The sequence below is a fragment of the Perca flavescens genome, chromosome 9, assembly GCF_004354835.1.
Source record: "Perca flavescens isolate YP-PL-M2 chromosome 9, PFLA_1.0, whole genome shotgun sequence".
Taxonomy (NCBI): domain Eukaryota; kingdom Metazoa; phylum Chordata; class Actinopteri; order Perciformes; family Percidae; genus Perca; species Perca flavescens.
This window is the reverse complement of record NC_041339.1, coordinates 11,787,860-11,807,657: the sequence shown is the minus strand read 5'-3', so window position 1 is coordinate 11,807,657 and position 19,798 is coordinate 11,787,860. Positions and strand designations below refer to the sequence as shown.

The 19,798-nt window shown below is 40.4% G+C and overlaps 2 protein-coding genes across 3 annotated transcripts; one reads left to right on the top strand and one right to left on the bottom strand.

Annotated features, from left to right (window-relative positions):
* Positions 1–409: 409 nt before the first annotated feature.
* dtymk (deoxythymidylate kinase (thymidylate kinase)) lies at positions 410–8,121 on the top strand. Its single transcript, XM_028587590.1, has 5 exons — positions 410–702; positions 853–961; positions 7,254–7,344; positions 7,452–7,649; positions 7,730–8,121. The coding sequence occupies exons 1-5, from the start codon at positions 573–575 to the stop codon at positions 7,838–7,840; spliced, it is 639 nt and encodes a 212-aa protein (XP_028443391.1). The 5' UTR covers positions 410–572; the 3' UTR covers positions 7,841–8,121.
* atg4b (autophagy related 4B, cysteine peptidase) lies at positions 8,010–18,134 on the bottom strand. 2 transcript variants are annotated; one of them, XM_028587588.1, is made up of 13 exons: positions 18,056–18,134; positions 16,157–16,258; positions 15,952–16,023; positions 15,102–15,200; positions 14,805–14,906; positions 14,626–14,698; positions 12,786–12,865; positions 11,769–11,956; positions 9,797–9,875; positions 9,516–9,661; positions 9,310–9,366; positions 8,791–8,884; positions 8,010–8,704 (listed from the first exon to the last, which is right to left on the bottom strand). In XM_028587588.1, exons 1-13 carry the CDS (start codon positions 18,063–18,065, stop codon positions 8,616–8,618), a joined length of 1,191 nt encoding a protein of 396 aa, XP_028443389.1. In that variant the 5' UTR covers positions 18,066–18,134; the 3' UTR covers positions 8,010–8,615. The 2 variants fall into 2 exon arrangements, with proteins under 2 accessions (XP_028443389.1, XP_028443390.1); XM_028587589.1 differs by having other exon boundaries at positions 8,010–8,689.
* Positions 18,135–19,798: the final 1,664 nt, after the last annotated feature.

Here is a 19,798-nt window from a genome sequence, read left to right as displayed (position 1 = left end):
TGAGCTGTAAAATTATTATAGCCTGCTTTTCATCCTGCTACCAGAACAAGAACACACACACACACACACACACACACACACACACACACACACCTTTCATCGATATCAATACTGGCAGCCCCCTTTTTGTAAATTCAGTGATGTAATCCCTGTGCATTGTGGATTTATTTACCATGTGTACCATTTTTTACTTTTATTATATCAAAATTATTAAACAATGTGAATGGAAAGTGCAAATACATCTTATAAAAGGAAACAATATTGAAATAAATAAAAAAGGAGTTTGTATAATTTTGAATGTAATCAAATTTTTATAATGTTCCGGAAATTACGTTATTATTATGGACATGGAAAGTGTGACTACAATTCCCTTTTTCTTGTATTTCAATAAAGTTGATTTAAAAAAAACTACAACCGGAAGTGCGTCGTCGTCGTACGTACTTCCTTGTTGACAATTTGCTTCAGTAAAAGGCGGGTAAATAGCAATAGCTGGTAAATGGTAGCTACAGCTTAACTACAGTAAAACGTTTGTTCCTCAACCACAGGACAGCGCTGGTAAACAGCCGGCAGTAATGGCGTGTAAAAGAGGAGCGCTCATTGTTCTGGAGGGAGTGGACAAAGCCGGGAAAACTACTCAGTGCAAGAAACTAGTTCAGGCGCTGCAACAGAGCGGTCGACCTGCAGAGATGATGAGATTCCCTGGTGAGGCAGGCTATTTTTTTGTTAAGGGCTTAATGTGAGCATAACGTTAATTGTTGTTTGGGTTGTTCCTTTCAGTCCCAGTGCAGTTCAAGTGTAACGTTTCACTACTGTGTAACATTAATATAATGTGGTGTGGTTTCTTGGCGTCAGACAGGACCACGACCATTGGACAGCTGATAAGCGCCTACCTTGAGAAGAAAAGTGATTTGGAGGACCACACAGTGCACCTGCTGTTCTCTGCAAACCGCTGGGAACTGGTGTAAGACTCTTGCTTTATAGTGTTTAAGTGAAAGTAGAGTTTACGTTAACTGACCCTTTCCACGGCAGACATTTTGACACGTCATAGCAGCAGAAGCGCAGGTGTATTTAATAATATTAATAATGATGGCTGCATTCCACTTAGCGTCCTGGCTCACCAGAATGCACATTTAGGAATCCCACTATGGCTACGCCAAGACCCGCCCTATGAAGCAGCTCGATTGGTTGGGGTTAGGCATTTGACCTTAAGTGGTTAAGGTTAGGATAGCCGATTGGTCAGGGGATAGAACCTGTACAAATGCAAGGGGATAAACCCAAGGGGGTAAGCTTCGCTTCAGAACGCGAACCTCCGATGGCGCCATTTTGTTGCTACAAAGCGATCACCTCTTGTTAGCATTACAAAGACCGCCATTTTTTTTTTACGTCACTTGACTGCGAATAACTTTACATCTGAAGCGTTTAAAGACTCTATTTGTCCATTGTTTATTTATAAAGAAACACGACAATGTATAAAAGGCTCCATTACCTTGTACCTCACGTTATAGCTCCGTAGGAGACGTTTTTGTAAAAATAAGCTAACGATTGTGTCATAACCAAGTGACTTACTGTCGCACAGTAGAGGAATTACCTCTATTATTAGTACAGGAGAAGCTCTCAGGCAGTTTCGACTTACATTAGCTGTTTAGGTTTAATTACTAATGTTAACTAGCATGTTAGTTAGCAATAATTAGCCTGTGCTTATGTTATCTCCTTACATATACCTACACTCTCCGTCTCTGTAAGATTGGAAATGATGGAGATTTCTCTTGTCCCAGCTACCAGAAGACTTACAACTTTCAGACACGTTGCTCACGTCTCACGTTTACGTTGTCTCTGTCAGTTGGAGGCTGCGCAGTAAAGCAAGAGATCACCGTAAATATATATATATGTCAATGGATAAACCTCTCTTCAGAGCTTGAACCTCCCATGGCGCCATTTTGATGCTACCAAACGTTCACCCGCTGTTAGCATTCCATTGACATTCATTTTGACGTCACTTTGACAGCGAATAACTTTACATCTGAAGCGTTTAAAGACTCTATTTGTCCATTGTTTGTTTATTTCTAAAGAAACACGACAATGTATAAAAGGCTCCATTACCTTGTACCTCACATTACGGCTCCGTAGCAGATGTTTTTATAAAAATAGGCTAACGATTGTGTCATAACCACGCGACTTACATTAGCTGTTTAATTACTAATGTTAACTAGCATTTTAGTTAGCAATAATTACATAAGCAACATTTGATAACATTTATTTCTCATAATCAGGAAAAAATTATTTATAACTATCTTGTGGCCTCAAGATACTATCTCGAGGCCACAAGATAGTATCTTGAGGCCTCAAGATAGTGTAGAGATGTAGTGTAGTGCAATACTTCACATTCTGTGCAATATTCTCTGTTTTAATATTCAGTGTGCAATATAGTTTGCTGCAGTTCTGCTTGTATTTATTTACTAGTACTGTTCATCACAATTCTGTTAATACAGTAATGGAAATCTTGTAGGCTGCATATCTAGGGCTGTGACGGTATAGTTTTTTTCTTACCGCGGTGAAGAAGCAACGTATCACCACGGTATGGCGGTTAACCGCAACCCCCTTAAGAGAGTAGCGTAAGTTAGAGCAAGAATAGCAGGGTGCCTTAAGTGAGTGATGTCAGTGCTCGTGTGGTCGCGCAAGGAGAGCGAGCGGTAACGGAGAGTAGTGTAGGCCTACGGGTGCAGCTGTGAGGAAAAGTGAGAGGAAAAAGAGATAACAAAGATGATTTAAAGTGAGTTAAACATGAACAATAAAAACGACAAGCTTCTCAAGACACGGTGGCTTTATCTGTTGTCAATACTGCCAGTAGAGTGAATAGCGTTACCCCCGAAAAAGCATCGGCTTAAACCATAGCAGAGAGGGCAACTCGGCACTCCGCTACCTTGTTGCTCTCACTACCAACATGAGCTGCTCTGTTTAGGCTACAAAACATGCATGCAGGCTGACATTTAACCGTGCGGTTTTGTCAGGATTAATCTATAAACAGAAGGAAACTCCGCTAGCTGCTAGGCTAAAGTCCAAAGGTAATCGCTGCAGCGGTAATGTCCACCTCTGCTGAGAACAGAGAAATGTCTTTGCCTTCCCAACTGTGTATTATATTAAACGTTACCTGTAGTAGTAATAATAATTTATAATCTAACACACAAAAGAAACCCCCAAATATCCTATATAATGTTCATCCTCTTGTGCAAAGCTGAAGTGATGAGCAACTTAAGTTTTTATTTTTTTCAGTCTGTTTTTTTCAGAATACAGTCTGTTGCGGCTGTAAGCAGGCCAAGAAAGTACACTGAGAGACGCATGTATTGCAATGATTTATTCCTCCACACCTAAAATACAATTAGCACTGCAGTTACCAAATGTAAAGTGACTTTGTGAGTCGAAATAAGTGCGTTAGTGCAGCAGAATAAATCCTTGCAATACAATCCTTGAACGCGTCGGTGTGTTTATCCATCTCTGTGTTTAGTCCCTCGCGGCGCGTTGTGCGAGTGCGATTTGGGCAAAAATAGAAAATCTGATATCAACCAGTTTATAGAGAAAGGGACTACAGTCTTTACCCTTTTCTGTTTGAGGGAGGGGGGGGAAGAGGGCCAGCAGCACGCAACGTCCACTCTGCTTTTCCCATTTGCGCCGATCCGCCAAACATCCACAGCTGTCCTCCGGCTCCGGCTCCACTGTCCTGCCCGTCTATCTGTGCTCCATCCTGCACTCCCGTAGCGTCCCCAATGTTTCTTTTTCGCTCTCTATCCGCTCCTCTTTCCTCCTTATGTCTCAGCCATTCATTATCAAAATGCGCTCCCGATGTGTTTGAACGCGTTCCGTGTTCCTCCAGCATCTCTCCTGATGAGATCTGCCTCAGGTGCGCTGGGAGGAGTCTTCAGTTCTGTGCCAGGCAAACCAAAACACCACACTATATACAAAATAAAACACCCAAAACACCACACTATATACAACATAAGAAAACTCTGGCTGCCTGGCTCCACTTTGTGACATATATACATGTAAAAAGTATAAATATAGTGAAGAAGAATTATCTCGTGGCCACGAGATAGTTATAATTTCTTTTGACAAAGTGGGGTAATTATTATTGTTTATTATTATTATGGAAACATGGTTTTAGTATCCAGCGTCCTGATTGGTGGAAAATGGGCTGACAAAAATATCACTGTCAAAGAGCCTGAAGTGAAAAGTTGTGGAAAAGCCCAGCTTTAATGATGAATGGACTGATAAGCAGGTGCTGTGTGCCTCATTTTCAATGAAACAATGCTGTGGCAAAATAATAACACAACCAGCATCATTATCAAGAATGAAGAACTAACTTAGCTTGTTTTGTAAAAATTTGCTATTTGCAGAGTAGAGCTGTGTTTGCATAAAACAGCGCAGTGGACTGAGCAGACAGAGCAGATTGAAATATCGCTTTCTACATGTTTATGCCGGTCTACACAAGTGAGTGCATTGATAAGTATTGGCTTTTAACTCTCAAAGGTTTTAATGTAGCCTACTTACACTAACAATAACAAGCGTTAGTTCATCTGCCCCAGCGGCCATTGGTAATCCTCTTTGTATTGTTCCCAGTCAGAGATATGAGTCAATCAAACTACTGTAAATAACAGGTTGCGCAACTGTGAACGTTGTAATTTGGCATGCGAATGAGAGAGTGCTTCAGCATTTCAACCATGATTTCAACACATCAATAACTCTCTTGCACACATATTGCCAGCGTGCCATTGGTTAAGGTCCCGCGTGCCCATGGTGGCACGCGTGCCTAAGGTTGCCGACCCCTGGTCCAGAGCAACGGGATCTGTTGGTCCATTTTATGTACTGTCTATGTACAAATGGGGTTACGTTACCTTGCGTAAGCATGGACGCCTGGCCAATAAATCCTATTGAAGGGCGGGCCTTGGCGTGGCCATAGTGGGATTTGTAATATCGCCACTGGAATAGCTTACTGGCATATTTCCAGCTATGAGAAGTCAAAATGTAAGCTGTAGAAAAAGGTCTTCAAAATGGGCTAAGTACTCACCATAAAGGACACAATCAGCTGTCGGCACAACTTTAAAGGGTCAGTTCTCGTTTCCATTTAAGTTTTGACGAAGACTGTTTGTAAAGTTTTAGGCCTATGCTGTTCTGTACCCACTTTTCTGGGTAATCTACAGACCTCATCGACACTATACATTTGTACTGAAGAAAAAATCTCATCTGTCAAAGCTGTTGACCGTAAAGTCTGTTTTATCTTCAGTAGCTGGAATATTTTTTTTCTGGACAGACACATTACCGTTTTTTATAAAATAAAAACCTAACCCTTTAATTTAAAAAAAAACAAAAAAACATCCATGCCATATTGTATTGGGGGCTGTTGTAGTCTACACATGGTTAGGGTTGAGTGATGGGTGAACTGACCCTTTTAATGTTGAAGCCAGATGTCACTCATTTCAGGTGATATGTTATATTTTTCCTATTGTCAACATATTCCATAAAATGACCAAAACCAACAACAAATGTATCCTACTAACACTTATTGTTCCTGTGCCACAGAGGTGCATTGTTGTAAAAAAACAAGCCATACAAATGCCTCTCTATGACCTACATAAGCAAACAAGACCATCAGCGAGAAGATTGACTATATAGTTATTCTTCATGCCTATTCCTGGGTCCGATTCTCCACAAAATCAGTCGATCAGAACGCATGCAGACTGGAAGAGCCTATGTTTACATCTTCCCAGGCAAAGTTTTGCAGTGAGAAGTACGTTAGCCAGTTAAAAGGAAGCAGAAGATTTTTCCTTCGAGAATTTGATCTTTTAACCAGCGATGCACCGAGTCCAGGATCCGGCTTCGTATTCGGCCGAATATTGGGCTTTTTGGCGGGGTTCGGTTTCTGCCGAACCTTAGAATTTTTTCCCCACCAAATGACGCTGCTATTGATTACGGGAACGTGTTTACATAGGTGGACCGTTCAATGCAGTAGGTTGGGAGAAAGTGAAAATGGATCTTGTGAACAGAAAAGGTGTTGGTGGCAGTACTTTCAGTCAAAAGAAGCTACATGTCAAGTCGAGCTACATCAGTTTCAGTTTGCAATGCCGATTTGTCTCGTGGTGGCGAGGACCCTAATCAGTACACAACATCGCCGCTGTTAAAACATTTGCGTATGAAACATCCGAAAGAATACGAGTTGTGCATGAAGGAATATACAGACAGCAGCCAAAATGCAGCAACTTCAGGTACGGCAAAGGAAGGACAGCCGCAGCTTAAAAACTTGTTTACCAGACGACCATTACCAGCTTTGCTAGCCCTACACCGAACAAACAGTGGGCCTGAGATCACCCACGAGCCAAAGCCTCTGGTAATTGTCAAAATAGTTTTTCCCACTTGTCTTCCTGGCATAATGTTGCCTTTTTTTTATAGTTAAAATAAAATGAAAGATGCACTGCTGTGGATGTTGTTTACTTCATTAATGTGTTTACTGTGTTAAAGCAACACTATGTAACTTTTCTCACTTTGGTCCCCCTACAGGTTGGAAGCGGAATTGTTACATTACATTATCCAGTTCCTTCGAACTACAGATCCGCTACCCGATCTGGCAAACTTGCATAATGTAATGTAATGGACAATTCCGCTTCCAACCTGTAGGGGGACCGAAGTGGGAAAGGTTACATAGCGTTGCTTTAATGGACTAAGGATGGGAGTAGGATTCGGTTTCGGATTTGGCAGAATCTTAACCAGTGGATTTGGTATTCGGCCGAACCCCAAAAATCCGGATTTGGTGCATCCCTACTTTTAACGTTATATTTGATGTAGTCTAGCTTTGCCTAACCACCCTCCACAGCGCTGCGGAGGAGGGTCTGGCTAGTCCACACAGCTATCCGGGATGGGAGAAAAACGTGCACCGGTTCATCGCATTTCTTTAAATGTAACCCTAACCCAACAGGACTGGGGCTTCAAGCCACAGACAGGGTAGGGAAGTCAAAGTACTGATTTCGGTCTTTTCATGGGATCTGTTGACAATCAAAAAAATATAGGATATTACCAGCTTTATCCTTTAAAATACACAGCATTTTGAGTAAATGTACTTTTCTTTCCATTTCTGAAGTTGACTATTAGCATTGATGCAAACTCCAATCTAAAAAAAATGCATAGTATTTTGTCATTAGCCTCGACTCTAGCCAGTGTTCATTATAACCTACGTCTTATGCAGCATAATGAAATAATTGTGACCACAGGCCTCTAATAAAGAAGAAGCTAGAGCAAGGCACCACTCTGGTCGTAGATAGGTACGCCTTCTCTGGAGTCGCTTTCACCAGTGCAAAGCCCGTGAGTCCTTTCTCAGCCTTTCTACTCTGCATCTATCAGACATTATTATTATTATTCTGTGTGTCTAAGAGGAGAAACTGATTGTTTGACATGTTCATCTCCTTCAGGGTTTCTGTCTGGACTGGTGCATGAAACCTGACGTGGGACTGCCAAAGCCGGACCTTGTCATGTTTCTACAGCTCAGCCCAGCTGAGGCTGCTCTCAGAGGTCAGTTTGGAGAAGAGAGATATGAGACCAGTGTTTTCCAAAAAGCAGTTCAACAGAAATTTGAACAGCTGATGAAGGATCCTTCAGTCAACTGGCAGGTATGGATTATACATTTATTCCCTGTTGTTATTTAAATCAATAATATTAAACATCTGGTAATCTAAATTGTCTGCTCTAGGTTATTGATGCTTCCCAGAGTGTTGAGGATGTGCACGAGAACATCAGGACCCAGAGCCTCAACACTATCAACACAGCTCATAACCAGCAACTTGGAGAGCTGTGGAAGTGAAGCCGAACCAGTCTCAGCAAAACTGCTTGTTTGGGACCAAGACAGTCAGTTGGTTCAGTAACTAAATGACTCTTCTACACTCTTATTTTGTAAGCGGACGAGAAATGCCCCGGCTGCGATTCAAATATAATTTTATACCGTCTTGAAATTGAAGAGAAATGTACCATTGTCAAATATCAGAGTCTGACTTTATTTGTTTTTTATCCTCATACATGTGTATTGATCTTTCACCTGTCTATATACCGTGTTGATTAAATAAATACTCTTCAAATTAAAAGTTGGCAAGGATACTTTGCATGAACAATTAATGCAACTTGTCTGCGATTTGACTTAATTTGGTTTCATTACAGGCTGTTACAGACTTGAGTTATTAGTGACAAACCGCATAAGCCATGGGCATCATGAACCATTGTGTTTCTATACAACATAAAAATGTTATGGCAATTTTACTTATGGAGTCAGGGAAAGGCACCATATCACTTCAGAATAAACATGTAAAGTGTTAAGACTCAAATGGAAACACATGTATGTGAAGATGTGCATACAGAATTTATCCTGAGCTCCTGCTACAGCTTCCACCAGGCAGTCTCAATGTAGGAGACAGAGAGCAGTGTTGAGAAGAACGCTGTGTGACACACTGACTACACCATTGGAGCTGGACTGGCTCAAGAAGTCTCCAGTTAATGTTCATCCCCTCAGGCTTCCCTTCAGATACAGAGAAGAGACCGAGAATCTCTCCCAAACTGTCGAGAACAGCAAATCGTTCATAAGTTCCTCAGAGGGAAAGGATCTCAAACTCTTCATCTTCCGAATCAAAGAACCGCTCCAACCTGTCCGAGTCTGAGAAATCTGCAAAGTAAGGGTCAACACGTAAAAGAAAAACAAACATTAAAATTCATTTTTATTAACTGACGTTTTTGGAATATATTTAGCTTGAATTATACAGTTACCAGGAGTAAGGTTAAGGGCATCCACGCTGACCATGTGTGAGGGCTGACTGTCTACTAGTTCAAACATGGGCAGGCCCCCTCTGTTGCACGACAGCTGGAAGAGAAGGACCATCATTTTTGAAATGCACCAATTCCTCTAACAAGAAAGTGATGCTTTATTTAAAGGGATACGCCACCGTTTGTTGAAATAGGGCTTATCACGGTCTCCCCTAGCTGTAGAAAGGTGGGCCAACGCATTTTTTGTGCATGCATTGTTTTAGTCTGGTGCAACACCGGCAGCACCGCCGCTAGTTAGCTTAGCGTAGTGAATGGAATCCTATGTTGCCGGTTAGCATGTTGTGAGTAAAAGTGAGCCAACAAAAGACAAAAAAACAACCTAATTACTTGCACTGAAACAAAAAATGCTTTGGCCCACCCATCTACAGCCAGGATAGACCGTGATAAGCCCTATTTCAACAAACGGTGGCGTATTCCTTTAACGAAGGGAGCAACAGAAGAGCATTGTTCGCAGAAACGTACCCTTCTTACGCGCATACACCAGTCGTCAAACTCGTCCTCTGTTCTGCAGAAGAAACCCTGGTGGACACACCAGAACACAATAAGCTACAGAACATCTGTTACTGTAAAAAAAGGTTTTCAGCCTGCTCACATTCACATTTAACAAACAGGCTTTAGTTTGAGATACAAAAGCCCTGTGCTATAAAAACCCTCTCTAGCATTCCTACCGCTGCGATGGATGGGTCCAATTCACAGATGTGCATGCGGCAGGGTGGGTGCTGACAATGGTACGTCTCATCAGGGACCTGGCCATCTTCACATGGATCCACTGCAGGCTGCGTGGTGTGTGGGTCTAAATAGATGAGTTCCTCTCCTGAAAACAAATAAATCAAAAGAAGCATGTTAATAATTAGATTGTTCTCTTGGTGTAAGTAGAATTAATATGGTGAGCATAAGTGTGCAGTGCACAGCTGAGTGTTTATTTCACAAACACAGAGACTAGACATACCGACATAACCAATGAAGTAATGGGCACTGTTGGGTTTCCCCCCAATAACACCCAGGGACTGAGGCAGCATGAAGCATTGCTGTGGAAAGAGACAAGAGGGTTTATCTCACCCCAGCTGTAGCTGATCTTGCCTCAGTGGTAATTTAGGTACCTGTTTTCATAAATCTTTTAGCCAATTTAGTACAAACAACATAAATGACATTGCGACCATTTTCCAAAGTTTACAATTTGTTTTTGTTTTTTAGATTTGTGGTAAGTTTTAGTTCCTTACGGGACTTACAGCCAGCACACCAGAAAGCCACCCACAAGGACAACCAATCACCATAAACCTGTGTGTTTTATGTACAATATACGGCTGCGCTGTGGCCTCTCTGTATCTGATTGCCTACCTGGCTTGACACTCGCAGAAACAGAGGAGACGCCGAAACGATCGGTGCAGCGCGCGGGCCAGTGCGGCCGCTCCGCTCCTGATCGCAGTTGGTATGAACCATAGACTTATATAAACTGGACCAACCGATCCCGTTGCTCTGGACAAAGACCAGTGAAGGATATTAGAAGCGCTTTTCCGGTGAGCGATGAGCGTTACTGCGCAGTCTCCAACTGAGAGAGACGACGTAAATGTGACGTGAGCAACGTGTCTGAAAGTTGGAAGTCTTCTGTAGCTGTGCCAAGAGAAATCTCAATCATTCCCAATCTTGCAGAGACGGAGAGCGTAGGTATATGTAAGGAGATAACATAGGCACAGGCTAATTATTGCTAACTAAAATGCTAGTTAACATTAGTAATTCAAGAGCTAATGTAAGTCGAAACTGCCTGCGAGCTTCTCCTGGACTATACGGTAATTCATCTACTATGCGACAGTACGTCGCGTGGGTAGCTTATTTTAACAAAAACATCTGCTACGGAGCCATAACGTCAGATACAAGGTAGTGGAGCCTTTTATACATTGTTGTGTTTCTTTAGAAATAAACAATGGAAAAATAGAGTCGTTAAACGCTTCAGATGTAAAGTTATTCGCTGTCAAAGTGATGTCAAAATGAATGGCAGTCAATGGAATGCTAATGGCGGGGGAGCATTTGGTAGCATCAAAATGGCGCCATAGGAGGTTTGAGTTCTGGAGAGAGGCTTACCACCTTGGTGTGAACTGACAGATTGGATAACATGTGCGCCGAAATGAAATGTCGCTGCTTCGCGGCGCTTGTTTTTGGCGTCACACGATACCGCCATTAAACCAGCGTATATCTTGATGTTGATTTTGCATATTGCCTGTACTAGATAGTTGTTTCAATCGTCATCCATTGAGGAGCAGATGAAGAAATAACGAGATTATGTCTCCTGGACAAAAGAATATTTGCATATTCGCATGCTAACCACAGTAATTGCAGATGTTTGCCACCATCTGTGAGAGCATGTATACTGGCGCAAGCACCCTTACAACTTCCTTAAGATGGGTAATCTATTACAGTGAACATCCGGACCTCATTTATTTTTATTAAATTAACCTTACTATTGTGAGACTGCAGGTGAAATTGCTGACAAATCACTACACAAGAGTAATTAATTACAACAGTAATTAATTAATAACAACAATTAATTATAAAACACTGGAAATAAAGGGAAAAAGAAAAAGCTAATCTTAAAAACTACAATCTTTGGATAATGTCAAAGTTAATGTTTCTTTAGTCGCTCATTTTATCAAATTAATATTGACTAGAATTGACAGAAGAGATGGAGCAGGTGACCACGTATTACACATATGTAAATACAGAGGTATGTTTGGGGATATCTGAGTCATTAAAATATCAAAGAGGAAATTTTGTCGTCTCATTTTGTATATCAAGTTTCACCATATTTCTGGATATAATGTTATGCCATTATATACCTCAGAAAACTCCTAAGATTGAGAAAGTAATTGTTTTAACACATATTCATATATAAACACAATGGGATCACACACGCTGAAGTGCTTCACCTTGAGGGTTTCGATGTAGGCCTCATTTATATCACTCAGGCCCAGCCTGAGGGGGATGAGCAGGACCAGAGGTTTCCAGAGAGCCGTCTCCTCCTCGGCCAGGGCACACGCCCCCTCCAGGCAGCCGTTGAGCTCGCCCTCTCCGCCACAGGCTCCTGCAGCGTCCAGCCAGGGCATACAGAGACGCTCTGCAGTGAAGAAAATGCATCACAAAATTACTGGAAAATGATTATGGTCTATGCTGTAAAAAACTAAAAGAAAAACGTCACTGTACCGGATTAGCATTAGGTCATGTAGTAGACTGATGTCAGAAAAAGGATTGAAGTGCTCACATTATGCTTTTTCCCTTTCCTTTATTGTTATATATCTTTTTTTGTGCACGTTATAGGTTTACAAAGTGAAAAAGCCCAAAGACCACCCCAAAGGGACTTAACCATCTCAGAAAACACTGTTCACAAACTGCTCCAAACAGCTCTATTGTAGTCCAGCCTTTACTTCTGGGCAAAATTTGCCTCACTTTGTAACACACTTTACAATGCTCGCCTAGCTGCTAGCATAGTACGCCCTCATACTCTGCTTCTGACTGGCTAGTAGTCCTTACCTAGCTACTGCGCATGTGCGACTCCCAACAAAGATGGAACAGAAGTGAGATGTCTCACTCTGTAGCTAAAACAGAGAGCTCAACACACAGGGTGAAAAGAGGAGCTGCACCAATGTCCAGTACAACAAAAACATGGTGTTTTTTGAAAATTAAACCACGTAAACCTATTCTGGTACAACCTCCAAATACAAGTATGAACCTGAAAATGAGCATAATATGAGCACTTTAAAACAGCCTGCTCTACAGTAAAATACTGACCACTCAGCTTTCTGTTTGTAGTCAAATTAAGACAACAATCCACTTAATGAAAGCTTGGCCAGCACAGCCAATAGTTTAACCTTAGACAACAAGTACCGGAGTGACATTTAAACTGCTTATGTTAATGAATGATAAGGGACAAACACCACTGCACTCACTGATCTCCTCGATGACCACAGTGTTGTCCATCGCCACGTGTACGACTAATCTGCTCCACGTGTCAAACACTGCCAGCTTCCTGAAAGCAAGGCAGCACATTGAGACAGTCACACTTGTGTGTCTTGCTACACTGGGAAGACATTTTATTTATAACAGTATATTGTTTTTTTTGTGTGTGAATTGCTTGACATTGGGATGGATGAACACGAGTGGAAAAGAAAGAAAAAGCAAACAAATGATGCAATACAAACAACTAAATGCCACACAGTGTGTGTGTGTGTGTGTGTGTGTGTGTGTGTGTGTGTGTGTGTGTGTGTGTGTGTGTCTGGATCACACTGATTGAATGTCTACAGTACAGAAAGTACGTTTTGACTGGTGATAATGTCAACATGCCGTTCTGCCTCTCCTGACAGCTCCTTGCGTTGGGTATCAAGGTGGCTTTTTTTTAGACCCAAGAAACTTTATAACTGTTTATACCGATATGCCTTTTCCAGTTTTCAAGTTACCACAGCAGTTGCAATATTTGTGAAAAATAAAAAATAAAACCAAAGACCTAAAATGATTATTAGTTAACTGATTGAAAATCTGTCTCACTTTTGAGAAATAATTAAAAAAAGGTACCCCATGGAGTTTTTGACCACGAGTAGTGCTAAAGAGCAGAAATATTAAATGTATACATAACTTGAATTTGTTTACAAGAAAACTCTCAACTTTAATACACTTTAAGTTATGAAGCCAATTATCTAGTGGGTCTAGCTTTTCAAATGAGAGGATTTGCTAAATGTTTCAGTTTTATACCCATTAAAAGCAAAATATTTTTGGACTTTAACTTGGCAATTTGAAGAGGTCACCTTAGGCTCTGGGAACTTGTGTCGGGCTATTTCATAATTTCTTTACACAAATTGAAAAAAATAATCAATATGGTAATTGATTATAACAATAAACACTAGTTGCAACCCTAAAATATAAAATCTGGAAACAACTGAAACTAAGCTACAGTGCTCAGCATACAGTACAGGCCAAAAGTTTGGACACACCTTCTCATTCAATGTGTTTCTTTATTTTCATGACTATTTACATTGTATATTCTCACTGAAGGCATCAAAACTATGAATGAACACATATGGATTTATGTACTTAACAAAAAAGTGTGAAATAACTGAAAACATGTCTTATATTTGAGATTATTTAAAGTAGCCACCCTTTGCTTTTTTTGATAACTCTGCAAACCCTTGGTGTTCTCTCAATGAGCTTCATGAGGTAGTCACCTGAAATGGTTTTCACTTCACAGGTGTGCTTTGTCAGGGTTAATTAGTGGAATTTTTTCCCTTATTAATAAAAAAGCAAAGGGTGGCTACTTTGAAGAATCTAAAATATAAGACATGTTTTCAGTTATTTCACACTTTTTTGTTAAGTACATAATTCCATATGTGTTCATTCATAGTTTTGATGCTTTCAGTGAGAATCTACAATGTAAATAGTCATGAAAATAAAAAGGAAACGCATTGAATGAGAAGGTGTGTCCAAACTTTTGGCCTGTACTGTATGTGAATACACCCATGCTAAAGTTCACTAAAAAGAGGAATAAAAAAACCCCATCTTTTGGAAATTGATCTTAATGCCTTAATTAAAAAAAATTAGGAAAAATCCAACCTTTAAGGACACCAATTTTCTTTGTGAATGAATAATGTATCATAAATACATAAATGTTCTTCCTTAAAGTACAGGGGGCATAAGTAAGTACACCCCTATGTTTTTTTTAGTCAACTTTAGCATGGGTGTATTCACTTATGCTGAGCATTGTAGCTTAGTAACCTGTAGTTTCTCTACAGTACTTACTTTAAAACCTGGGCAACTGTGTTCGGTCCATACCACTGGCCTATAGGCTTTCCCTCTCCAACTCCCATTTGGGCTGTAGCATTTAGGAACAAAAAAAGAAACAATGTGATGCAAACTCTTTCAGGGCGGCCTGAGGGAGTCCTTGATTAAATTGGAAAGGTCTGACACTCACTACGTACCAATTTGATGGATGGAATAATAGCTGTCTTTTTTGTCAATGAAGGCGTTGAGAATGCTGATGTACTCTTCTCTTTGTTTCTGGCCTCTGGCCCATCTCCAGTCTGAGAACAACAAGGCAGTTATCAAGCCTGTTTCAAACGAGCTCTGTTTGGTATAGTCTATTCACTGGAGAAGAGCCGTTAGTGCCACACAGTGATACAATTGGGTTTTCATCTCCATAATTCTTTATCTACCTACAATCAAGGAAGATATTTTTTTCTTTGTTTGTGCATTTTAAAAAAGAAAAGTTGTCTTACCTCTGCCTACATGTCTACACACCAAGGCCTCGCCTAGGATCATCTGGCCGCACCGTAACATGCATCCCCATCCTGTATCTGATGTTGGTCCTGTCCCACCTGTAACACATGACTCATGCATGGGATCCCTTATTGTAATTAGATAAGAAAACCCAGATTAGTTTAGGAGCTCAACTAAAACTAGGGATGCACCGAATCCAGATTTGTGGGGGTCAGCCAAATACCGAATCCACTGGTTAAGATTCTGCCGAATCCGAAACCGAATACCAAATCCTATCTAGCATTTTCCCAATTGCTGCGTGAATGGCTTTGGCTCGTGGGTGATCTGAGGCCCACTGTTTGTTCGGTGTAGGGCTAGCAAGGCTGGTAATGGTCATCTGGTTAACACCAGTTTTTAGCTGCGGCTGTCCTTCCTTTGCCATACCTGAAGTTGCTGCATTTTGGCTGCTGTCTGTAGATTCCTTCATGCACAACTCGTATTCTTTCGGATGTTTCATACGCAAATGTTTTAACAGCGGCAATGTTGTGTATTGTTTAGGGTCCTCGCCACCACGAGACAAATCGGCATTGCAAATTGAACATGTAGCTTGACTTGAATCCCCTTCTTTTGACTGAAAGTACTTCCAAACAACAATTTTCATTTTCTCACAGCCTACTGCATTCAACGGTCCACCTACGTAAACACTTTCCCGTAATCAACAGCGGCGTTATTACATCGACCAGCGTAGTGCAAGCGTAGGGTTCAGTTCAGTGGAAACCGAACCCCGTCAAAAAGCCCAATATTCCGCCGAATCCGAAGCCGAATCCTGGATTCGGTGCATCCCTGACTAAAACACATCGCTTCACTTACCAATTGGTGGAAAGTTTTTTCTGTATGTGAACCACAGTCGTGAAGTGACATCTGATAAAATCTCATCTCTCTCTACATGAAGACCAGAAATCACCATATTACGATACAGCCTCAGAGAAAAGAGTGCTTGCTATGATTCATTATAACTTAAATACTTCTTTCTCACCATCTCATATACAGTACACGTTATTTTGCACAGTCCTACCTGTGAGTGCATTGTATTCTTTCCCCAAGATCCACACAGGCTCTGAGGTCTCAGGGAAGTCTTCAAACTCTCCAAAGCGAAGTGTGTCGTATGTCAAGGTTGCTGCAAAAGAGGTCAAGCGTCAACTCTAAGTGTTTGAAATTACAGGAGAGAAACGGATAGTGGTCATGTTGTTGACCACTAACCACTTGTTGCAGTTATTAAAAGCGAGGCTATTTGTCATGGAGTAAAGGTGTGGTATCCATTAGTTGCTTAAGAAGAATTTGAGTCACTTCTATGAAGGATGTTTTATATACATCCATCTATTAAAAAGAATGTATTTAGGATTTTTAATCTCTGGTTATGTAGATGAATATGCTAAGGAGGAAGTAAAGAAGGAATCTCTCTGTGGGATAAATAGAGTATTAAGTTTCAAGTTTCTACCGAATGCATTTCATAGTAAAATAAAGACTTTACAAACAATCTTGACACATTTAGGAATCATTTCAATTGTATCTAAAAGGGGTACTCCAGCAATTTAGTATTGGTAAAGCTAAAAACAAATTCTACCTTTCCTATAATGCAACTGGACGGGGTTATTTTTCTTGTACCCTGACACTCCCTGCATTCTGGCACAGGCCGAGATAACCCTGACGACATAACTATATGGCATCATTAGGGTTATTTTCTCAGACTTCAAAAAGCTCCTCAAGGGCCACAGATGACATCTTACAACTGTTTTCACAAGCTGAGGGATACCCTTCATGACAAGTAAACTGAACTTAATGTGTAAAATCACCCTTTAATATCAGGGGAAACATAAATGATAACATGCATGAAAAAACTGACAAAATCAAACAACTATATCCCATTTATCAATATCTGAAAATATGTATGCCTTTTGTAATTATATGGTAATAATAAGTGGGCTACGTAAATAAGTGGTGGATGCTTTTAATAAAGTGTGATGGCAAAAAGCAATCACAGTAACAGTCTGCAGACTTGTCACTGCAGTTGGAAATACTGGGCTCAAAGCCAGAATTGGGCAAAACAGTAATGGACACCATTAAAGGGTACACTTGCTCTTAAAAAAAAAAGAAAATCTGATTTTGGCTTGACTGGTGCCTGTTAGTATTCAATGGAAATGTATTTACCCTACTGATGCAAAGTAAAAACAATAAACGGTTTCCGCCAACACATAACGTTTTGCCACATAACCAACAACAGACAGGAAAAGTTGACTAACATTAGTTAGCTTGGACAGAAAGCTGAGATTTACAGCCTCATCGATAAAGAACTGCATTTGCAGTTGAAGGAAATGCAATAACTTAAGTCTGCTCGCATTCTCTGAATACTATTAAGTTACTACACTACGTAGCTAAGTGTTGCTGCATATCATATAACTTAACCTCTCTCATAGCTAATAGCATTCCGGTGCTAACAGTAGCCGAATAACTGATGTGATGGTGACAGTGCATCGACTGTGATGTTCATCTTGGGCGTAACATAACGTTAGCATAAACAGTCAAACCAAGGACGGACGGAACGCAAATTATTAAGAGTGAAACTTAACAACAACGCATGACATTAACACAGAAGACACCTGGAGGCCGTCCAGTAAGTTTTACGGCTAGGCAGAGAGCTGTCAAAGCGGGGAATCCCCCACATTTAGCAATAACAGCGGGCTAACGTTAGTTAGCGGTTAGCTTTAGTCATCATTTTAGCAGGCTAACGTCACCGAGGCTAACGTTACAAAGGTCTGTGTTGGATTGGCAGCTGGAGTTGGCAATCCTGTCATGGCAGAGAAGGAAATTGTTTCCAGGTATGACATGACGTTGTTGTGATTATTTTATGGCAGTACTAGCTTGCTAAAGGAAAGAAAGAAATGTTATTTTACTATAAAATCTCGCTTAACATTACCTGCATCCATCCCGACGGTCTTCACCCTATCTTGTTTGTTGTTCTCTGTACTCCAACCCGGTGGACCAATGGGAAGAGAGTCCTGCTGTGGAATTCGGAGAGAGGCGGGACATTTTTTACGACAACCAATACGATCTGGGAGAGGGGTCACGTTGCCCTAACCAATCAGTAGTGGCTGACGTTTCCGTGTTGTTGTCATCGACAGTATGGTGCGTTCACGTTACAGATTTAAAGAGGCTTGATATCCACGCTGCTCCCTTATCTGACCATGAAGCAGTTGCGACTTTTCTTCTTCTTCCATTCAACAAATTCTAGAGCCTTTAGTTAGACAGTTAATAAAAGCCTAATTCTACATGACAGTCAAAATGATGTCATATTTTTAAAATACAAATCGCGAAAATTGTAAATAAATATAATTTGGTCATCTGTAAGTGCCTCTAATCGATTTGAAATGGGCAGATAGGAGATCCTATGGCAGCACTGGAAAGTATCAAGGAAGATAGCTACTAAAAACCTTTGAGAGGAAGAATCACTGCAGTTGAGTGATGCCAGAACAAGTTAGATGACTTATATTTACAATGTATAACGTTATAACGTTTTGGGCTCTCCTGAGAAGGAAATGGATAGAAGAAGGCGAGCAAATAATAAAAATGAAAAATAAAAATATAAAAAATGTTAATGAAAAAAAATAAAAACAACTCTTCAACCGACACAAAACCAGAAAACACCACAACAAAATTCCAGAGTTATATATATATTTAAATAAGGGGGGGAGGGGTGGTGGGGAGGGGTGGGGGGGGGGAGTAATGACTAAAGTTGCATACAGTGAGACCAGTGGAAAGTTGAAATGGAACAGGGGATGGTTTGAGATCCAGTTTTAAACACCTGGCACTTTGCTGCAGGTCAAAATTGTTTATTGGCATTTCATTATTCCATTTACAGTTCTCCTGGTTAAATCTGATTCAACCACTAGGTGGTAACACATAGCCATCAATGTTTCTACCGTCTATAGTCTTTTTAAGTCTGGAAATACATCATTCACAGCTGACATTAGAGGTAAACACAAAACCACACAGGAAAAAAACAATAAGCAAAGCGCTTATACTAGAATTAAATCAGTAGGTTTGCATTCTAAAATAATCAAATTAAAGTTTGTAAGGTTTTCACAAAAACACATTAAAAAAAAAGTCAGACCACAAATGTATTGGGACAGGAACACTTTAAGAATAACTGTAAATCATCATTTTCATTTGGTGCCAGGGCCTCGTTTTTTTTAATCCAATTACAATTTTACAGTAAAGCCAGACAATAATTATTCATTGTATATAGTATTTCAGTTACAGTAACATTTTTCAATGATGACAATGAAGGTAGGTTCCAGCCCCCTATGGCTAAGACGGAGTCCAGTTAAATGAATAAAATAATATTCATCTACTTCCACAAAAAAAAAAAAAAAACACTTGGCAGATATCCAAAAAGGTTTCCTTTTTTTCTGTCATAGATGTTGGACAAAGACTAAGCCCATGTCATTATTTGAGTCTACAGACAGCTATGAGAGAAAACTGTAACTTTTTAGGTTTGTTGTCTGGTTGAAAATAGTCTGGACACTTCACACACCAAGCTAACTTCACAGCTTGCTTGACTAAATTCTCAATCTAAAGACAGCTGCAAAGCGAAATCTGTTCATTACCAATTTGTTAACACGTACCACTGCTGACTTGATTGTAATTGTTGTAAAAACCA

Bases quoted from the DNA above. Each gene is read 5' to 3' on its own strand.
- atg4b (XM_028587588.1), bottom strand. The intron at 16,024-16,156 runs GTAGGACTGTGC...GTCTTCATGTAG, and splicing joins AGAATACAATGCACTCACAG to AGAGAGATGAGATTTTATCA. The intron at 8,705-8,790 runs GTAACTGTATAA...TTTTACGTGTTG, and splicing joins TGCCCTTAACCTTACTCCTG to ACCCTTACTTTGCAGATTTC.
- dtymk (XM_028587590.1), top strand. From the start codon at position 573: ATGGCGTGTAAAAGAGGAGCGCTCATTGTTCTGGAGGGAGTGGACAAA. The intron at 703-852 runs GTGAGGCAGGCT...TCTTGGCGTCAG, and splicing joins AGAGATGATGAGATTCCCTG to ACAGGACCACGACCATTGGA. The intron at 7,650-7,729 runs GTATGGATTATA...TGTCTGCTCTAG, and splicing joins ATCCTTCAGTCAACTGGCAG to GTTATTGATGCTTCCCAGAG.